Consider the following 22,470-nt stretch of genomic DNA (forward strand, 5'->3'; position numbering starts at 1 on the left):
CACTGTTGAACAAACCGCCTACTTGACAGCAGCAGTTACTCGCTATGTCTTCTCAGGTGATTCAGTCTCTTGTTTGTTAACAGGTCGACGTAGTACCAGTGGGTAAAGCCATGACAGTTGAATGGTTTGTCATCCACAGTGTTGGGTTTTGTTGTCATGGTTTCCTCACTGTGACTTGAAAGCTATTCAGTAAAGAGGCTTTTTGGGTTTTTGTCCTTTTTTCTTTGTTATTATGCTGCTTCGTTGCCATCTGGCATTGGGTTGTCTTGAGAGCATTGTAATGTGACCTCTCACAATGCGGGTTGAGTTTTGTCATGAGTCACACTGCACTCCCCACATATTATTTTTAAATCAAGAAATGTTTTATAACATGACTAATCAGTAGTCGTCTTTGTTTTGGCATGATACGGGATTTGAATTTCTCGGGCTCTAAGGGAACTTAGCCCCGTTTTAGGTAAAAATCTATTATGTATAGAATTGTTGAATCACTATATCATACACATGAAACTGATATAACACTGTATGTTACTTACACTGGAACTAAAATTAAAAATTTAATAACACATCATTGGGTGTTAAAATAACAAATGAATGCTGTTTCCAAGTGTATTTGGAAGAGGGAGTGGACAGAGATCTCGGTGAGGGGTGCGGGTCTTGGATCACGTGCAGGGGGACCTCCTCTTTGTGTGTAGGGCAGTACGGCCTGCCTGCGGAAGACAGAGAAAAGCTGTCACCTTGAAATATCTTCCTGGCCTTCTTACAACCATTAGGCCACAGACGGGACGGGTCTGTATTGAACTTCCATTTCCTTTGTAGGTAGGGATCCAGGAGCGGCCTTGAAGCTTGGATGCACAAAAGGGTGGGGGTGGCAGGGGAAGTACACATTGTATAAATAAGGAGCTGGCATTGGGTGGAGAATGAAGAGGAAGAAAGGAACGAAGAGGGGGCCTAGAAGAGACAGGCAACAGGGCAGGAGCCTCAGAGCTGAGCTGTGTGTGTGGGGGGGCGGGGAGACAAGGTTAGTGGGGAAAAAAAAATCAAAGGTGCAGGTGATTCAAAGATGACTAAAAGCAGGAGGTTTAATATTCAATTGCAAATTGTGGGTGTTGCCATTACAAAGCTGCATCCCTCCGAACCATCAGTAGAGTCTGGTGTACATATGGAGAACTTGGGAGACTTTAAATTCAGTCCTTACAAAGGGATCATGTGGTACCGTGAGCAAGGTGGAGATGAGGGAAGACCACCTGAATGACGACACACAGAGGCTGCTGATTGGGAGCTTGCAGCAGTAGGGACATCATCACCCTCACTTGTATTCGGCAGAGGGTGTAAAAACTTTAGGGCAAAAAAAGGGAAGGCTTAAGGTGTATCTTGGTCGGCATGGGGGTAGCTGGAGGCAGACTAATGAGAAACAGGGCCTCCTATGGGATGGACTAGGGGAGCACATGTGACTTTGGCTGGCTGGCCGTGAGTGGGAGGCAGGCTACAACAAGCCGTGGAGCTGGCATTCGTCCTCCAAGTCCTGAGCGCCCTGAGCTGATTGCAGCAGGTGTTGTGAGCTGGCTACTGTGCCTGCTTCCCGCGGAGGCCGTGGGACAGAGTCCTCATTGTCACGTCTGGTCTGACCGCCTTTCATTTGGATAGTCGGTCTCAGAAGCAAACAGCAGGAAAAGGGAAAAAGCAAATAAAATACTAGAGTAAGTGAAAACTCAAGAGTTGGCGGTGAACCATGGAGAAGGAAACAAGCCATTGCACGTTCTGAGAAATCTGAGAGAGGACTTGAGATTTCTTACAGCACGCAGGCCTCAGAATTTTATTTAAAATTCAAAGTTGGGCTCACCTCAGCTTCTTTTCTTTTCTTTTCTTTTCTTTTCTTTTCTTTTCTTTTCTTTTCTTTTCTTTTCTTTTCTTTTCTTTTCTTTTCTTTTCTTTTCTTTTTTCCTTTCCTTTCCTTTCCTTTCCTTTCCTTTCCTTTCCTTTCCTTTCCTTTCCTTTCCTTTTCTTTCTCTCTCTCTCTCTCTCTCTCTCTCTCTCTCTTTCTTTCAAAATTGCCATGTGTAGAACAAGTACTTTTAGGTTTCAAAACTTTTGAAACATCCTTTTCATAGTAATAGGATGAATTAATATGAATAGAGTTAAAGCAGTGATGTAATAAGTAGACCCCAAAAAAGGTTTAAGGTTTTGGTTTACTTATGTATTTTTCACTCGCATATTTATAATAAGTGCCTTTTGTAAACCACCTCTTTATTTTTTTAATATTTTTTATTTTTATCTTAGTGAACTGGGGAGAGGGGCAGAGGGAGAGAGAGAGGGAGGATCTTAAGCAAGCTCCACATCCAATGCAGTGTCTGATGTGGGGCTCGATACTACGACCCTGGTATCATTACCTGAGCCGAAATCGACTCAGAGGCTCAACTGACTGAGCTATCCAGGAGCCCCTGTAAACGACCTCTTTAAAAGATTTAATTATACTGGAATTAAAATGAAAAACTTAATAAAAAAATCAATGAATGTTGAGGAAGATACACTAGTGAGCTAGAATCAGATCCTGCTCTGAATAGGTTAAGTGTTGGTTGGGAGGAAGAGACCAAGATGAAAAAGAAAGATTGGACCATGGTTTGAAGAGTGCTGTGTTGGTGGTTTGCTTGGGGGTATGCCAAGAGCCCTTTCAGTCTGACAGGGTCTGGAGATGCTTTTTAGAGGAGATGATTTTATTCTTGAACTAGGTCTTGGACATAGGTAGGGATTAACTCCTGAGTGGCCTCCTGGGTGAGGGGTGGGTGTTTCAGAGATGGAATCCTGTATGCCAAGGGAGAGAAGCATGAAATGTTTTCATGAGCCATTTTAAGGTTTCTCTTGGTATTATTTTGAGATACTTAGAGTAATTTACTTGAAAATACTTCGCCGTAGAGGTGTAAAATGATATGCATGAGTTGGTTTTAATGTCTGCCCTAGGAAAGGGTAGTTTGTATGTGAAGGATGCCATACTCTCGCCATATTCTTTTTATTTATTTATTTATTTATTTTTAATTTTTTTTTAAAAAAATTTTTTTCAACGTTTATTTATTTTTGGGACAGAGAGAGACAGAGCATGAGCGGGGGAGGGGCAGAGAGAGAGGGAGACACAGAATCGGAAACAGGCTCCAGGCTCTGAGCCATCAGCCCAGAGCCCGACGCGGGGCTCGAACTCCCGGACCGCGAGATCGTGACCTGGCTGAAGTCGGACGCTTAACCGACTGCGCCACCCAGGTGCCCCGCCATATTCTTGAAGTGTGCCATACTCTTGAGGGAGTACTCCCTCAAGAGGTGGTTGGTGAGCCCTGGAAAGACTCTAATCTGAAGTTCACAGCTGTGAAGTGTCTTTATCTTGGTGACCCTTTTGTTAGAAAGATTATTTTCTTTGGTGAGATGAGTCCATTTTTAAAGATACGTGGATTGGCTGGAAATCTTGGGCAAGTGGCCCACCCTTGGAAGGGTACAAGTTTCCAGTGAGCCCCGTGGATTGGTATTCTTGGCATCGGACTCTGATTTGTTTCTGCATTTTGTACATTGGAAGCCTTTGGCAGTCTGGTGAGGTCTGTGAACTCATTCTTGGAAAGACATTTTTAAATGCATCAGGGAAAATAAAGTGCACAGGGATATACAGGAAACGATTTGTACCGAAATACAGATTCAAGATATTTTTAAGAAATAACAAATTTGCTCTGCTTCTGGGCCCAAGCAATCATCGTTGCTGTTTCCAAGAGCCAGTTTCTGGGTCCCTCTCCCCCACTGCCACGCTCTTCTGTGTCACTTTGAGCACCCTTGGAGCTGTGGTCTTGTATTTTATAGCTGCCCCCCTCTTTGTGTGAGTTACTGTGGGACCTCCAGGCATTTGGGGCCAGAGGCTAGAATTTTGTTCAATGTGTCACCGTGTGCCAATCTGCTCTCTCAATTTAGAGTAGCTTTCTCATCTCTGATTGGTATCTTGTAGGTTATATATCCAGGTAATTGTTTTAAGGTTCATCTGGATGTTTTTAAAACAAATTCAGAGTAAACTACTCTAAATATCTCCAAAAGGAAAAAGAAAAAAGGCCCAAGTCATCATCTGGATGGATCTCTAGGCCTTTAAATCTAACTTTTAGCAGCTATTTATTTCAAGGACAGTGGCAATGACAAAAACACCTTCTTCTTTGCCAAGAAACTCTGGCTCATCCACACATCCCAATTTATGTAATGTTATTTCATGTTTGTGTTCATTTCCATTCTACACCTTAGTAGCTATTAAGTTTTGATAGTGGTGGTAATAAAATCCCTGTACCTACGTACTGCGAGCTCATTGACATTATTTGTGTGTGTGGGTGTGTGTGTGGGTGTGTGTGTGGGTGTGTGTGTGTGTGTGTGTGTGTGTGTGTGTGTAATCTACTTATGTGGGTCTACTTACACTTAATATTTGTGTAAATGTTGAGATGTATCACTCCTACAAATCTTTTTCGTGTATTTTGTTAGAGTAGATGTAGTAACCGTTCTGATTTGTACAGAAGTATATTGAAATGTTTTATTTTTCTATATTTCGTTATATTTTCTTTATATTTTCTATTAAAATTTGACTCCATTGTTTCTCTGCTCTATGCTCCAAAGTAACTAGCGTTTTAAAACTTTAACTTTCATCTATTCTGTTTTGCTAGAATCATTGGTTAAGTGAATGTTTTGTGAAGGTATGTGGTGTTTTTCATTTTAGGATTTTACAACCAATGATCTTTTCTGAAAAACCATTTATTACTTTGATTTATGTAGTTATTGCATAGAATATAAATAAAATGGATGAAACTGTTTTTCAGTGTTTATCTCCCTTGCCTTGTTCGACTTGCTAAGCATCTGGACATTTTCAGAGTAATTTTATTTTTATTTCTCTGTTTGTGAGTTATGGGCAGCTTTCTTTTGGTAATGTAATCAACTGTCATTGCTCGGGAAAAATATGAATTAAAGGTGAATAGTCAAAGAATCTAATTTGTCTTGTAATCTGCATTTGCCATATTATAGTAAGCACATTATTTCTCCATTACCATCCTGTACCTGTTTCTTCTTCTAAAGGATCATTCTCAGTTGGAAGGATTAAATTTCTACCATGGGATACAATTCTAATTGCCTTCAGTCATTCAGAGGAGAAGTGTTAATTAAAAAATTAAATGATATTATAACGAACTAGAGTTCTTCTTTTAAAACTGATTAAATATATTTTTAATCCAGAAATTTACATTTGGTGTGTATTTAAGTTTATAGGTATTGTTTTGGGTGACATAGTGAGATACTGTCTGTGTCTTTTTGCAGGTTGCTTGTTTTCATTAAATATATTGATGTGAGATTTATCCATTCTATTTTTGAACTCTTATAATCAGATCTTCAGTGAATAGCTTTGAATGTGTTACTGGAAACTTTGTTTGGTGTTATGAAATTCTTCTTCCAAGTTCTTGTACCAATTTATTGGTTTACTGTGGTATGTAGGTACCCATTTCCCCTAAGTTTTTCAAGCTCTTGGTACTAAGGTAATTTCTTTAACTGAATCTGTGTAAATTGGTATCTCAGTGTTCTAATTTTCATTTCTCTGATGGTGGGTTTGAATAGTTTTCATATGTTTGTTGACTCTGTGGGTATTCTCTTTTGAAAACCATCATTTCTGTCTTTTGTCCAGTATTGGGGGTTGTTCGTCTTTTTCTCATTGATTTTTCTCTTGCATTCTGCATATGAACCCATTTGTCAGATTTGGGGGTTGCAGAACTTTCTCCTAGCCAATGGCTTTTCTTTTCATTTTGTTTCTAGGGACTCATCCTATATAAATGTTTTTTATTTTAATGTAGTTAAACTTATTAATGTTTCTCTTTTAGTTTGTGCTTTTTAGATGCTACTTAACTCCTTCCAGGGCACCTGGGTGGCTCAGTCGGTTGGGTGTCTGACTTTAGCTCAGGTTGTGATCTCATGGTCCGTGAGTTTGAGCCCCGCCTTGGGCTTGCTGCTGTCGGTCCGGAGCCTACTTCAGATCCTCTGCCCCTCGCCCTGCCCCCGCTTGCACTCTCTCTAAAAAATAAACATTAAAAGAATGAAAAAAAGAAGTCCTTTCCTACTTTAATGCCACAAAACTATGCTCTATTTTCCTTTAAAAGCCTTTCTTTTTAACTATTCAACCTTTAAGCCTCCTGTAATTATTTTTTCAGTGTTCTCTGGTCTTTTTTTTACCAAGTAGATAGCTAATTGTAGCTCTCCCTTAAATGAATAGTCTACATGTTTTTCCACTGTTGCTAATAATACTATCACTGCCGCTTGCTGAGTTCCCATATGTGTCTGTTTCTAGGCTCTCGGTTATATTCCATGAATTTCTTTGTCTAGCTCTACATTTACACCACTTGGTTTCCCTTATAGGAAGCCTGGAAACTTGGTAGGGTAAACCATCTCTGCCCCACAATTTCTTGAAAATCTTGTATTATTCTTGATTCTCTACTGCTGTTGAAATCGACCTCTGTGCTCTGGAGCTAAAATATAATATGAAGACAGAGTTTGAGTATAAAGAAGGAAGATACTTGATTATTCTGCCAGGCAGAGGAGGCTGCAGGAGGCTAGTGTCTCTAAGAGTGGCAAGCCTCTCCTAGGAAAAGGCTGAGGGGTTTTCTAGGAAAATACAGGATCTGGGTGGTTTCGATAGGAATGTATAGGTATGTGCTGCCAGCCGCCTTGGTCATGTCTTCCTAGGTGGTCTCATGTCTAGTGTTGGCACAACCATCCGAGTCTCATTATTAAGTGTACGTTGAGGTCAGCGAGATGTCAACGTCGATACTGAGTTCCCGGAACAAAGCATTCTGCATAAAAACGTATGGGGGCAAGGGAGAGGCTTCAAGAATGAGGAAGGGAAGAACTTCTTCAGGGTCCAGACTTGCTGAAGGCACCAGTGTGCCCATCTTAATTTCCACCCATCTTTATGTTTCTGTAGCATTGTCACTATTTTCCAAATACATTACGGAATCAATATGAGGAGGTAATGCAAACCTTCTTGGACTATTTATTTGTTTTTGGGACAGAGAGAGACAGAGCATGAACGGGAGAGAGAGGGAGACACAGAATCGGAAACAGGCTCCAGGCTCCGAGCCATCAGCCCAGAGCCTGACGCGGGGCTCAAACTCACGGACCGTGAGATAGTGACCTGGCTGAAGTCGGACGCTTAACCGACTGCGCCACCCAGGCGCCCCTTGGACTATTTATTTGTATGACACTGGAATGATGGGTTAATTTGCAGAGAGTTGACCTCTCGGAGTCTATTCATCAATGACCATGTGTTACCTTTGTTTATTCCTTCTCTGATACATAGATCTGAGTTTCTGACCTATATCATTTTTCTTCCTTCTGAAGAACTTTTGAAAACATTTCTTGCAAGGCAGGTCTACTGGCAGAAAATGTTTTCTGTTTTTGTTTGTGTGAGAAAAATCTTTATTTCTCCTTTTACTTTTGAGGGATAGTTTCACTCAGAATTCTAGGTTGGTGTTTCTTTTCTCTTAACACTTGGAATATTTCATGCCAGCGTGACCCATCAGGTAAAATGAATTGAGATAAGCACGTCATTAGTGTGAGATTTGATGTGTATGTGGCTTGAAGCCAGGTTGCGTTCCCCGTCTGCTCTCCCTGTGGTTTTTCAGAGGCTAAAATTCCCTCTGGGGTCCTAGTTTTTGTCTCTCCTGTTGCTTTGGGTTCCCCTAATAACTCCTTCTCACATAAAACCCGTGTCTTGCAACTCTCTCAGTGGTAATCCATGTTGTTATACAGGAGCCCAGTTGATGTTGCGTTAAGGCATGGCCGGAGGGGAAACGTCCCACGGTCCTGTGGTTAGGATTCTTTTTGTGAGCCTCTGCGTCTGGTCTCTGATGTTCACAGGTGTTTGTCAGTTGTCCCTGCGCCTGTGCCCGGGGGAGACAGGAAGGCTCGGAGGGTGCTGGAGTTGGGATTGTCTTTCCCAGGTTGGTTAGGTTCTGCTGAAACCTTACTATAGGCTCTGGTAAGATAGTGTCCTTTGTGTCCAGGCCTTTGTCAAGAAGAAAAGAATGTTCTGAGCGTGTTTCAAAATGGCTCATTTGCCTTCCCTCTGCTGGAAGCATGAGGGGTTTTTCTCTGATCTTCACTCTGAGAGTCCAGTGGAGACTCGGGGAAGTAAACTCCTGGGCGTGTGGGTGCTCCAGTAAGGCTGGGCACCAGGAGCTTTTATCCCCCAAGCTCAGGCTCCCAATAGTCCCTCGGTTAGTCTTTAGGTTTGGTACCAGCTGCTGACTCCACTGGCCTTTCTTCTCCTGTTAAGCTGTGATTCTGTTTGCCTGTCTCTTCAGGGGAGCGGTTTGTTCTGTGACTTCAGTTCTTGGAGGTGTCTGAGAAGAGTTGTTGATTTTGTTTGTTTCGCATTTTCCTTGTTGTAAGGATGGTTGTGACAGCTTTCAAGCTTTTTGCAGAAGCGTGTCAATGGCCATTGTACCTGTAAATATTTTCTACATTTTTTTTCTGTAAAAGGATACCGTAGATACCTTAGAATTTGATTGCTTCTATAGATTTTAGCTTAATTATGTCATTTAGTTGGTTATTGTAGGCATGTAGGAATACTGTTGATTGTTCATCTTCTGTCTGATGACCTTGCTTTTTGACCATGCTTAGTTTTTCAGATGTGAGTTGGACACCTGTCATTTACTTCAGTCCCACTCCTCTTTTGATGTATCCTCTTAAATCTTTAAGGTAGGCGTTGACCATGTTGATGGGTGTTAATAGTGGGCTATGTTTGTTTCATTTGCATGGTTTTTTTTTTGACACACCTGGCAGTTCAGAGGAATCAAAATTCCTTAATGGAGTGTGACATCTATGCTTTGAGCAATGTGACATCACTTAATGGAAGAGGGTGATCAAAACATCTCTGGTTCTTAGGGTCCTTGTACCAATATCTGGATAGAATATTCTATGTGAACTTACAAGGGGGTGCATGTGTGGCTCAGTCAGTTAAGCATCTGACCTCGGCTCAGGTCATGATCTCATGGTTCGTAGGTTCGAGCCCTGTGTTGGGCTCTGTGCTGACAGCTCAGAGCCTGAAGCCTGCTTCATATTCTGTATCTCCTTCTGTCTCTGCCCCTCCCCCTCTCGTGCTCTGCCTCTCTCTCAAAAATAAATAAACATTAAAAACCTTTTTTTAAACTAGAATAGGTTAACACTGGTGGGTTACTGCCCATGTGTAGAGATCTTTACCTGTGCAGGGCTTCATCTCATTGGTCTGGATAGCAGGATGGTCTTGTGGGGCTAGGAACAGTTTCTCCTGCCCTTTTATCAGTGTAGGGAGAACAAATGCTTGTCTTAGGACCAGGAATACATTCAGTTGTAAACAACGGGAATTTTGTTTCTTGTCACCAAAATAGTTCATCAAAGGAGAGAGTAGTAGGTTTCCAAATTAGACTGCAGAAATGATTTGTCCTTTCTTCATTGTTCATTTTCATCGGGGGGAATCGATTTGTTATTTTGGAGTTGGTTTCAAACCACATTTGATTGTACCCTCAATAACTAGGAAATCCTAGAGGTGGTTTGAATAGTGGATTTATATCTTTTGAATATGTTTCTAAAAATAACCAAGATTAACTTGTCATAGCTCTTTGATGTATTTAATAAAATACAAAGATTGGGTGTCTCCTTTCCCCCCAATATTTTGGTTGTGTAGTTTAAACTTGAATAATGATCACTAGCTTATATATATTCATTTGGTGGTTTAATGTCAACCCACGCCAACCGGATTTTGGATTATATACTAAGGTTCCTTTCATAGACTCTGAAGGTTTTGATAAATTACTGTTTTGATGATCAGAATGTCATTTTGACCTGAGGACTTTTTCAGAGTTAAATGAGCCTGGTGGTTTATGTAGAGTTTAAATCCAGGATAAATTTAGCTGTTGATTTTCCCCCTCTTTTGATTAGTGATTCTGTCAGTGCAAAAAGCACAGATAGTGGTTAATACCAGTTTTGTGACTATAAACATTTGAACCAAGTCTTTCACATCTTTTCTTTAAGGTTGTTGATTATATCCTGCCACCCTTGGTCTCCTTGGTTCAGAGCCAAAATGGTAAGTGTGACCCCGTCACTGAGAATGCCAGTAGGTGCACATTCTGTTTGCATTCTATCGCCAGGGACTCACATTCTTGGCACTTTTCTTTCAAGTGGAGTGGAGACTCTTCAGCTTGCGGTTGCTCTCAGAAACCACATCTCTACTCGTGAACCAGGAGGTCGGGGATGGCAAGAAGGAGGCGAATGTTGACTCTGACAGCAATCTACTGGCTCTCATTAGAGATGTCTTACTTCCCCAGTAAGTCCCACGTGCTGCATTCGCATAGAGAAGTGCAAGATGTCTGGAAGCTTCTGTGAGACTAGTTCTAATGATGGGGTTGGGGTCTTGATGTTCTTATGTTTTTGTACATATGCTTACGTGCTCGCAAAAAAGAAATTTGGAAACAGAGGCACTACAGACGACTACACTGCCTAGAACCCAGGAGAATCCATTTAGAGCCTTAGCTGTTTTCCATAAGGCACATGACTCTGAGGTTACGCGGATTTAAAGGTGTTAATGGCCAGAAGGTAAGGTTTATTATTCAAGGTCAACATTACAAGACTACTGGCACGTGGAATCGGGATGTTTCTCTGACCCTACTCAGAAATCAAAGAGATGGACAGAAATCTTCCTTCACCCCAAACTCTTGGAACGGAAATTAAGTTTAGTTACAAATAGGATATTTCAGCAGGGCTGCAGGGGGGGTGGTTGGTGGTGCTAGAACAAGTAATGACGATTAGTTAACAGAATGGGGTTACGTTTTCCCTCTACTCCATTGCTCAGGTAGCAGACACGGTAGGGTGACTACCAAGAGGACCCAGCGCAAACACGTGAAACTCTAAAATGACACCTTGTAATTGAGGCACGCTGAATTTGTTTTCTCCCACACTATGAGTCTTATCAAAAGTACAGGGTTACCTCGTTTTATCATGCTTTGCTTTATTGTGCTTCACACACGTTGCACCTTTCACAGTTGAAGGTCTGTGGCATCCCAGTGTTGAGCAAGTCTCCCGTTTTCCCACAGCATCTGCTCGCTTCATGTCCCTGGGCTACCTTTTGGTAATTCCCACAGCGGTTCCAACTTTTTTATTACTGTATTTGTTTCCATCTGTGATCAGTGATTATGACTCGCTGAAAACTCAGGTGATGGTTAGCGCTTTTTAGCAGTAAAGTTTGTAAAAAGTATGTGAGTTTTTTTTTTTTTTTTAGACATAATGCTACTGTACACTTAATAGACGATAGCATAGTGCAAACTAACTTTTATACGTGGTGGGAAACCAAAAAGTTCGTCTGACCTTTTTTATTGCTGCATTTACTTTACTTTGGGGGCCTGGGTTGGAACCCACTATATCTCCAAAATATGCCTGGAGTTAAAGTTGAAAAACACATGCCAGATATCACTGTCAAGGAAAGATTTACAGAATTCAAGGTTGCACGTCGTGCGTTGATGTGCCTGCTTGATCCTGGTGTCCTCGGGGGCCCCAGCTGCAGTCTGAGGTCAACAGGTTTTCAGGAACAGCACTTTTCACCAATTGCTCCCCTCAGTTTGTTCAACTTCTCCAGATCTCCGGTTCTCATTGAGGAAAAAATTAATTTCCACGATGTATAGAAACCTGGTCTGATTATATTTTGAAGCATTCAAGCCCTCGTCGTTGGTTTAGAAAGGTACATTTGTGAAGCCTGTGCCCAATGTGTCTGAGCCGCCTCCTGGCTGAGGGGGCCTGTCTTGACAGGTTGGAGTTGAATCTGTAATGGCTTGGTTTATCGAGCCAGACTCTTGTTTCTTTTATTCCTGCACTGCTGTACTTGGTCTCAGGGAGACTCCTGATAATGAATATATACTGTAAGAATACTTTTCTTACTGTGTGGTTCAGTCGGTTGAGAGTCCGACTTCGGCTCAGGTGATGATCTCGCAGTCCATGAGTTTGAGCCCCGCGTCGGGCTCTGTGCTGGCAGCTCAGAGCCTGGAGCCTAATTTGGATTCTGTGTCTCCCTCTCTCTCGGTGCCTCCCCCGCTCATGCTTGCATTCTCTCTCTCTCAAAAATAAATAGATATTAGAAAAATTTTATTTTATTTTATTTTATTTTATTTTATTTTATTTTATTTTATTTTATTTTATTTTATTTTATTTTGTTATTTTTTTAATGTCCTTTTCTGCAAGAACCAATGTTTCTTAAGAAGGTACAGGCCCGTTTACAATAAATATCAATAACATCATGAAAGAGTGGAACTATTGTATCAATACTGAACTCGTGTAACCAAAGCACGTTCTGTATTTAAGGAAACACAGCATACACATACCAAAACAAAAACAAAGAAACAAAATGAAAGGAAGACAAACCCATACACAGCAAAATCAAACATCAGCCTTAAAATGAAAAATTTTAAAAAAGAATACTTTTGATACCCAAAGTAAAAAAGTGGTTATGTATATAAAAAAAAAAATTTAAAACTTTGTTCGGTGGAGCTTTCTCAGTAAGAAGCTATCAGCGAAAGTACTTTTGGTTGCATATGTTATCTCGGAGTGTGTATGTTTGTACTTCCATGGGTAGATATGAGATTAGAACACTGTCTCATGGGATGAATTCATGCTTTTTCGTGCCATTTTACACTTCTGATCTGTATGTAATTACATGCGTATTTCTGACGCATAGGTATATACATAGGTATATACATAGGTATAAAAATATATTTGTGCAAAATGTGATTTACTTTGGATATCTGCTATCTAACGGCTTATACAGAAGCATTTTTTAGGGCCTGATATGTGCCCCCACCATAGGGACAGGGTTTTCTTTAACAGGACTTCACAGTTTAGTGATAGCTGGTGAACACCCGTGCAGATTTGAAATGAAATTTCTTCATATCTTGAAGTCTGTCCACTTTTGGAACAGTTTATAAAATAAAAAGTGTTAACTCTATAATCCTGTGCTTTTGTTGTACTCATCTGAGCTGGATTAAATAATACGTCTTTCTCGTAACACGTATCTTTATGTTTTCCAGAGATGAGGGGTTGCAGAGAAAAATACAAATGAAACCACATGGCAGTTGAAGAACAAAAGTAATGTAGACGAGTTCAGGTTTTTATTAAGCAACTTGAAATCCACTTTGGATAATAATAGTAGGGAGTTGGTTGGGACATGGAGTAGGATGTTTTCACGGCTTGTGGACTGATTCTGATGTGAAGCATGGATCTTGGCTTTGCAATTCACGCTCTCAGCCTCAGTCTTCTCATCGGTAGAATAGAGACCGTGGTACCTAACTCAGAAGATACTTGCGGGAATTAAATGGGCTACCTCTCGTAAGACGCTTAGTACGGTGTGTGGGGCATAGTACACCCTTGGCAACAGCAGCACGACTGTTATTATTAGGTATGGTATCATCTCTCCTAGTAACCTTTAACGTTTATTTATTTTTGCGACAGAGAGAGACAGAGCATGAACAGGGGAGGGGCAGAGAGAGAGGGAGACACAGAATCGGAAACAGGCTCCAAGCTCTGAGCCATCAGCCCAGAGCCTGACGCGGGACTCGAACTCACGGACCGCGAGATCGTGACCTGGCTGAAGTTGGACGCTTAACCGACTGCGCCACCCAGGCGCCCCGCTCCTAGTAACCTTTAAAATGAAGATTGTAATAATATGGTCATAGTGATAATAGTACCTACTTCAGACCTGTGAAGTGGCTATTGAAATAAATATTGCTGATTGTGCTTCCCTGGAATATATGTAAATGCTCAGTAAATGTTATGTAAAAACTTAAAAAGTGAAATACAAGTAATACGTTTATTTACTTTGACTTTGGAAACCTAGAAGTCTTGGCAAGGAGTCTGGTCTTTGATGATAACTCTTGGTAATTAGAAGTTTAGAGATGCTAATAATAGAAAATTTGTGTTCTTCATTGAGTAGGTAGATGTATGGCTTAAATCTTGCCATGTGTGACAGCACGAATGGTCCTAGAGGATATTACGTTAAGTGAAACAAGGCAGACTTGAGAAAGACAACATTTGGTTTCACTTAATATGTGAAATCAAAAAAACAAACACATGAACAAGGAAGACAAAAACAGACGCATAGGAAATAAACTGTTGGTTACCTGAGGAGGTTGGGGAGGTGACAGATGGTGATAACTAGACAGGGATCATTTTGTAGTGTGTAAAAATATTGAATTTCCATGATGTATGACTGAAACTAATAAAATATCGTATCTCGCTTGTACTTTAAAAAAATAATTGTGAAGTTTCTAGAGTTTGTAAGAGTGACCTACATCTGTTTTGGTTTGGCAAATACACACATTAACGTCGATACTTCTAATATATTTTAAATGTTTATTTATTTATTTGTTTAGAGAGAGTATGAACGGGGAAGGGGCAGAGAGAGAGGGAGACAGAGTCTCCCAAGCAGGTGCTGCGCTGTCAGCACAGAGCCCGACATGGGGCTCAAACTCACTAACTGTGAGATCATGACCTGAACTGAAATCAAGAGTCGGATGCTTAACTGACTGAGCCACCCCGGCACCCCTTAGTGTTGATACTTTTAATTTTGTTAAGGTTTTAATCTGTCTTCGGCCTTAAATAATACTTATGCTCTAAAGTCAAGATGCGGGGCTTTTCTTGCACATATGCAGTAGGCTTCCCAGTTTTCACTCAAAAGTGTCGTATTAAGACGGTTTTATTTGCAAATAGTAACACTCACACTAATTTGGAAAATAATTGCGTGCTCACATTAGGAGCTTGTGCTGACATCTACTATAGCTGGATTCGGGGCTTTGAGTGATGTCTACAGTCCTGTGTGTTTGTGTCTTTCTCACCGTCTCTCTGCTCTGCCTACAGTTACGTGACTTTGTTCTCATAGAGGCTCTTTCTACTTGGTGGTTAAATGGCTCCTGGGCGGTGATCCTAGGGAAAGAGTGGATGTCTTTTGTCATAGCTTTAACAAAATGTTCAGGGAGGACAATAATTTAATCTTGTTAAATACCATGTGATACCTGTGTTCAGGTGCTTACCAGAACGACTGTGTGATATAAATGAAAACTCGGTTGTAAGAATAAATATCTTATTAAATATTAGTTATGGTTCTCTCAGAGAAATAGAACCAATAGGAGGCATGTGTATATATAGAGAGTTACAGTAAGGAATTTGCTCACATGACTGTGGAGGCTGAGAAATCCTGAGATCAGCAGTCGGCATGCTGGAGACCCATCAGACCCAGCTGATGGTGTAGTCTGTTTTGAGTCTGAAGGCCTGAGAATGAGGAGAGCTGATTGGGGGTACATATCAGTTTGGAAACTGATAGGCTGAAGAATCAAGAAGAGCTGATGTTTCAGGGTTCCAGGGTGACTCAGTCTGTTAAGTGCCCAACTTTGTCTCAGGTCATGATCTTGCAGTTCGTGAGTTCGAGGCCCACGTCAGGCTCTGTGCTGACAGCTCAGCTGTGGATTCTGTGTCTCCCTGTCTCTCCCTCTCTCAAAAATAAATGAACATTAAAAAAAAACTTAAAAAGGAGGAGATGATGTTTCAAGTCCAAAGGCAGCAAAAGAACAGTCTCCCGGCTCAAGGCAGTAGAACAGAGGAATTCCCTTTCACTCAGCATTTTTGTCTTACTCAGGCCTTGAACGGATTGAATGAGGCCCACCCATATTGGGCAGGGCAATCTGCTTACTTAGTTTACTGACTCAAATATTAATCTTATCCAGACAGACCCAGAATAATGTTGGGGCAAATATCTCTGTGCTCATGGCCCAGTCAAGTTAACAGATAAAATCACCCATCACTTCATCTATCATAAATAACAAGGCTGAATTGCTTCCTATATAAATTAATGAATTAAGAGAAAAGAATTGTTACATCTTCACAGCGTATGTGCTTTGCTTTCTGAAGAGTTGAACTTAAGTTGTATTTGTTCAGTGCCTTTTCTCTGGACAGTTATCATACCACGGCTGGCGAGATGGTGTTTCATTTAGACTTTGAAATCTAGATAGGATTGCATAGAAAGGGTGTAATCTAGATAGGATTGCATAGAGAAGAGGAGTAGGTCTTCTGGTCAAGAATAGGGTAAGCAAAGGCATGGAAGAGGCAGAGTAGTGAGAAGTACGCAGGCCAGCTGATTTCCAGCAGATATCTGCATGTGATAGTTGCATGATGTGAGCCAGGGAGGGAATATTTTTCTCTTAATCAGCTTATCTATTCACCGGTACTAATTGAGGACATCTTACTGTAGATGATGCTGTAGTTGCTGGGAATAATGACCGAGATAGGCACAGCTTTTATGGAACATGGACAGTCTGCCAGAGCCAAATAATACGGAAATTAATATTTTTTAACTAAAGAAGTCTGTAAGCTCTGCAAATAGAAGTGTTTACATAAGTATAACTTAAATACTGAAGCCCACTTCCTTCAACACTGAGCCTGTGTAGTATTCATGAACCTGCCACAGAGTACAGGTTCTTTCCAAAATGCTCTGTGTGTTTACTACCCCTTAGCTTTTGAATTTCACAATTTACCCATTTAACTGTCTGAAGCTCAGTGTTTCTCAACGTTTTATGACCTTAAGACACTATTTCTGATGGCTTATCTGTTAACATCTCCCGAGAACTCCTTTGATCACGGTTTTGAAATCCTACTCAAGGGCATTTCCATTAAGATCAAGATCAAGAACAAGAAAAAGATGCTCACCATCAAAACTTTTATGTAACTTTTCATCATGAGTATTAACTAACGTGATGATACAGGAATATTAAACTCTGATATCCTATTAGATTCGTATTGATGCATAACAAATCACCACACACTTAGTGGCTTTAATCAGCATCTGCTCAGCCCTGTAGGTTGGAAGTCTGACATGGTGTGACTGGGTCCTCTGCTCCGGATCTCATGCCCCCGAAGTCCGGCATCTGCGAGTGTCCTTGCCTGAAGACTAGGGGAGAAACCGGCTTGTTGAGGTCGTTGGCAGAATTAGGTTTCTTGCAGTTTGCATTAGTTTCATACCACACGCTGACTGGCTCAAAACACCAAAAATTTCTTCTTTGACAGGTTAGGAGGTCAGAAGTTCACAGTCAAAGTCTTGGCAGTGTTGGTTCCTTTTGGAGGCTCTGAGGGAGAAACCATGCCTCTCTCCTGGCCCGTGATGGCTGCCAGCAATCCTGGGTTTATAGCAGCATCCACTGCAATCTCTGCCTGTCTTCTCATGGCCTTCTTCCTTGTGTCTGTCTTGAATTTGCTTCTGCTTTTCTCGTATAAGGACACCTGTCATTATGTATTTTTTTTTAAGTATTTGGTTTGAGAGACAGAGCAAGCAGGGGAGGGGCAGAGAGACAGGAAGAATCCCAAGCAGGATCCGTGCCATCGGCACAGAGCCTGATGCAGGGCTTGAACCCACGAACTACGAGATCATGATCTGAGCTGAAATGAAGAGTTGGACACCTAAATGACTCAGCCACCCAGGCGCCCCATAAGCCCCTTCCAAAGAAGGTCGATTTCACAGGTCCTGGGGGTTAGGACTTGGGCATATTGTTTGGGACCATTATTCACCCTGGTGCACAGTTGTAGGACCAAAGTCCTTCCCTTCCCTTAGGTGCCCATGTTTCTTTTCCCCGGGTCTCTCCATCTTTAACTCAGCAACACTTGTCAAACCTCCCTCATGTGTGCAACCTCTCTGAGTTCCTCTTCTGCAACCACCTTGAGAAAACTCTGTGTGTTAAAGTAGGTGATGTTGGCCATTGGTAGTCTGGGTCTCGTGATTAGAATATACTTATAGACAAATCTTGGCCCTGCCACACTTGGTGTATATGCCCTCACTTCTTGCCCTCTTCTTTCTTCCTTCAGTTTCCCCTCCTTCAAGATAGCTGGAATGCTGCTGATGTAACTTGAGTTTTCTGTGTGATTCATGAGAAAAAGTTTTTTTCTGGGAAGAAAAATAACCGTATATACTTGAAAAATTACTGTGATTTCCTTCAGCTGAAAGACAAGGTTTAATCTGAAAGTGTCAAGCAGAAGAGGCAATATTTAATGGAACTTAAGTCCAGAATGACTTCATCCATTAAAATCGGCACCTCTCTCCAGCTTAATATCCAATGAACTCATAGTATTGAAAGTAATCTTCTCCTGACTACTTTTTGTCTGAGACTTGTTGCATAAGGTGTGGGCATTTCTCCTTCAACATTTAACCACAAATGGGGCTAGATCCTTAACTCAGGTAAGACACCATTGCTCTTCTTGGGGAAGAAGAAGTTTTAACATTCATACAGAGGTAAATAATGTCATTTGTACTATATTGTGTGATTGTGCATACAAGGGTGAAAGCCTTCCCTTTCATCCTCCCTCCTTTTTTTCTTTCTCTTTCTTTCTTAGTTAATTCATTCCATAAATACGTATTGAGTGACTTCGATGTGCTGGGCATGGAGAATGCTATGGTGGGCAAGATTGAATCCCTGCCCCTCAGTGCAATTACATTCTGGTGGTTGAGACAAAGAAGTAAACAAATAAGTACATAAGATCACTCCAGTTAGTTGTGAGCATTGTATAGAAAAATAAAACATAAAACAGTGTCAGAGGATAGAGAAGGATAGTAAAGGGAATGAGGAAGGGGTTGTTTCAGGTAGGATAGTCAGGATAGGCTTTACGTAAGGCAGCAAGCCATGGCGAAAATCTCTGGAATTTGCCTTGGCTAGACTGGAACTACTTTGCTAACGTGTACTTTAGTTTTCATATTTTCTTTTAGCTTTGTGTGTTTTGAAAAGAGATCATGCTGATATAAATGTGCTTAGAGTGTTTTTATGACAATATGGCATTCAGCATTTCTCTCCTGGGGAAAATGAGTACTGCCTTTCTTCTTTATAATTCTCTTGTGACTTGTACAATCACCAGGGCCATAATGACTTTATAAATTATTAAGGCTTTGTTTTTTAGAATCTCAGAAAGGACTACATTGTTTACAAATTAGAATTGTATTTTCTTTTAGAAATTGGAATTTATAAGTGGGTTCCATTAGTGGCAATACACCATAGAGCTGTTTATCGGGCTTTGAAATAATATCCAGTAAAAGTCGTGAGTTTGACTACCTGGTTTATATGTTGTTTGCTTAAAGAACATCCAGATGGTTCTGTATTGTGTATTTGTCTCCCTTAACCACAAGTATTCTATGTTAAAATAGACATGAACTCGGCCATTTCTGGTGGGAATCAGAGTAGGTCGAGTATTTCAATTTTAGCTTTTCCTTAATTTTATTTTGCAGATAAAATTTAAATCACAGATGTTTTTGCAGCAGATAGAAGCATCATAAATTTCTTCTTTGTTCCTTTTACCTAAGCCTTTGCTGTTTTGAGTGTGTACCTAATCAGTGCATTTAGGTAGAGTGATTCCTGCCTGCCCTCTGCCCCAGGACACAACCTATAGGAATCTAAATTGGGATAATTTTGGAATTAAAGTAGGGGTAAATATTCTTGTATCCTTCTGACTTGGGATAATTCTAATACTCCAGGTTTTTGGATAATATTTTGTTTGTTGCTTTATTGAAGTCTTTTTTTTTTTTTTTTTTTTTGCGTTTCAGGTCTTTGTAATAAAAATTTGCTGTTGATTTTATTGAAGAAATCCAGACGAGATTAGGGTTTACTATCTGAAATTATATCGTAACATTTTCTTTGAGGTCATACCTGTTTTTCTTTCACTTAAAGAAATATATATGTATATATATATATATATATATAAATATATGTGTATATATGCCATTTGTTTCTCCATCCACTTATTTATCCATTTAACTTCTGATAGACTTAAGTATCTATGCATCCATGCAAGACAATGGAATATCATGTAGAATTTAGGTCACGTAAAAATCACAAGACTGAAAAGTTCTCAAGATATCCACTCTTTATTTGGTTTATACCCTCTCTTAGTTCATAAAATTTTGAAATTGACTCAGGATATCACCTAGTCAAATTTTGGATGAAACTACGCAGAAAATGCCGAAGAGTAGATTATCTACTCTTTGCTCACAGAGGTCTGAGGGGAGGTCTTCAAACCGCTCGAAAGCCAGATTTCACCTCCACGCCTTTGCTGTTTGGTAGCCTTCTCTTAAGGTAACCTCACACCTCTTTCCTCTAAGCCCTAAGTGTTGAATCCATCTTGCTTTCTGTTAGATATGCCTTTTAACACAGTTTTCCTCATATCTTTCCTTTGCTCAAAAACCCTTTACATTGTAGAAAGTAACATTAACAGCGCCTACCCAGCCATTCAAGTCTCTCCAGTTTTGCCTTTTGGCAACCATTTTATGTTAATAACTGCCCATGCCTCTATATGATCTCTCCAGTCTAGTGAGATTTGCTTAGTACTTGTTGAGATTTACTCCTGGGAACCTGTCTTTTCTGTCAATTCTCACAGACCAGACTGTGATATCTGTATCTATTCTAATATAATCCTGTTTTATTGACTGTCTTGTAATTTACTTATCTATACCTACATTTCTTTATTATTATTATTATTATTATTTTATTTGAGAAAGAGAGTGGGGGAGAGGTAGAGAGAGAGGAAGAGAATCCCAAGCAGGCTCCGATGCTGTCAGCACAGAACCCAACATGAGGCTCGAACTCCTGAACCATGAGATCATGACCTGAGCCGAAACCAAGAGTCAGATGCTTAATTGACTAAGCCACCCAGGTGCCCCTCTACACCTACATTTCTAAATGTACTATAAATCATTTAAATAATTTCCAGTTGCTGAGTATCTAGGATTTTCCCAGTATTTCACAATTATATCTACTGCTACAAAGAACCACTTTCAGGGCTACATCTTTGGGTATGTACTATTTCTCTTTGTTGAATCTCTAGGGTTGGAATCATAAACTGACCTATGCTTGTAAGGGCATTTGTTGGGTGTGTGTTGGCAGATTTTTTTCAGAGGTGATGAAGAGTTTATGTGACCAGTTTCCATTTATGAACCTATTTTATTGTACCCTTGTTATCTCTTACTTGAATTCCTTCAGATATTAGTGAAGTTGGCAATCCTCCGCCCCCCCCCCCCCCCGCCCCCCCATCCCTCCCTGCTGGTCCCATGCTTCTTGGCCATTTACATTCTTCTTAGGTAGATTTTGTTTTTTTTTTTTTTTTGGATGTTTATTGGTTTGCAATAGCTCTTTATATATTAGAATATTTACTGTTTTCTACCAACATTCTGCAACTTTTTCCTTCATTTGATTTGTTTATGGTGGTTTTGCCATTGAGAAATATTACTTAAAAACTTTAAAGCTATAAAGTTTTTTGATTCATTTCTTATTGTCATGCTACAGAGGGCTTTGTGATTATGTGAATACTCATTTCAGTCTTTTAATGGAAGTTAAATTTTTTTACTTAAATTTTAATTACTTGACAATATATTTTCATAAGCTATGTCCTGACCATTCTAACTCCTTTCTAAGATCACTCTTTCTTGTCCAGTATTGTGTCACCTTTCTTTCCTTTTAATTTGTGTGTGTGTGTGTGTGTGTGTGTGTGTGTATGTATTTTCTTGGTCCCACCCAACACTTAACAATCATCGTGGTTTTGGGGACACCTGGGTGGCTCAGTTGCTTAAGTGTCTGACTCTTGATTTGGGCTCAGGTCATAATCTCACAGTTAGTGGGATGGAGCCCCATATCAGGCTCTGTGCTGATAGCATGGAGCCTGCTTTGGATTCTGTGTCTCCCTCTCTCTCTGCCCCTCCCCCACTCATGTGCTTGCTCTCTCTCAAAATAAATAAACTTAAAAAATTATTATTATGGGTTTGTAAAGTAATTCAGCTTTTCGTTTAGCAGGATCTTCCTCACTGTACTTCTCTCTGAAGTTCCTTGGATATTCTGGAATTCTTCCCCCCCAGATTGGCAGAGTGGACCTCTTTGAGATATGGGTCTCCCCTTACCCTCAACAGAATTTCTACTTTTTCCACTTGGCCAATTCTTTGGCCACTTCCCCAGAGTGACTTCTCCCAATAATGCAGAGTTCTTTTGATAGCCTGTTTCTACTTCCTGCCAGCTTACTTAATTGGGCATCAGTTTCACCAGGCACTTGACCAGATAGGGAAGAGACCACCCCTTGGATTCCTGAATAGGTGATTTTTAGTGGTTTTCTCTTCTTTGGGATAGATGTGGATTTAGTATGAATGGCTTTTCTTGCTTGGGTCCTAGCTGTTGGGGACCTGGAAAAGAGCCCTTATTTATAAGGGAGGATTCTAGAAGTAAAAGAGTGTAGAGGCTTATGTTGCTAGTGATCTCAGTCTGTGGCCAGGCTCAGTGCATTCAGAGTGCTCCTCTCCAGCCTGTGCCCATTGGAATGGGCCAGTTCTTCCCCGGTCACTCTCCTTCCAAGCCTTTTCAGAAGTCTAGGCTTATCACTGTTTTTTTCCCCCCCTGCCAAGTCACA

At 40.6% G+C, this 22,470-nt stretch overlaps 1 protein-coding gene across 20 annotated transcripts in view; it reads left to right on the plus strand.

The window, feature by feature from the left end:
* ULK4 (unc-51 like kinase 4) overlaps nt 1-22,470 on the plus strand; it is a 577,159-nt gene that overhangs the window by 211,944 nt on the left and 342,745 nt on the right. For all 20 annotated transcript variants that reach the window (XM_045037803.1, XM_045037798.1, XM_045037797.1 and 17 more), the window contains 2 exons: nt 10,051-10,102; nt 10,198-10,342. In XM_045037803.1, coding sequence (XP_044893738.1) covers nt 10,051-10,102; nt 10,198-10,342 — 197 coding nt within the window. The remainder of the gene's footprint in view (nt 1-10,050; nt 10,103-10,197; nt 10,343-22,470) is intronic.

Source organism: Felis catus, chromosome C2 (genome assembly GCF_018350175.1).
Source record: "Felis catus isolate Fca126 chromosome C2, F.catus_Fca126_mat1.0, whole genome shotgun sequence".
Taxonomy (NCBI): domain Eukaryota; kingdom Metazoa; phylum Chordata; class Mammalia; order Carnivora; family Felidae; genus Felis; species Felis catus.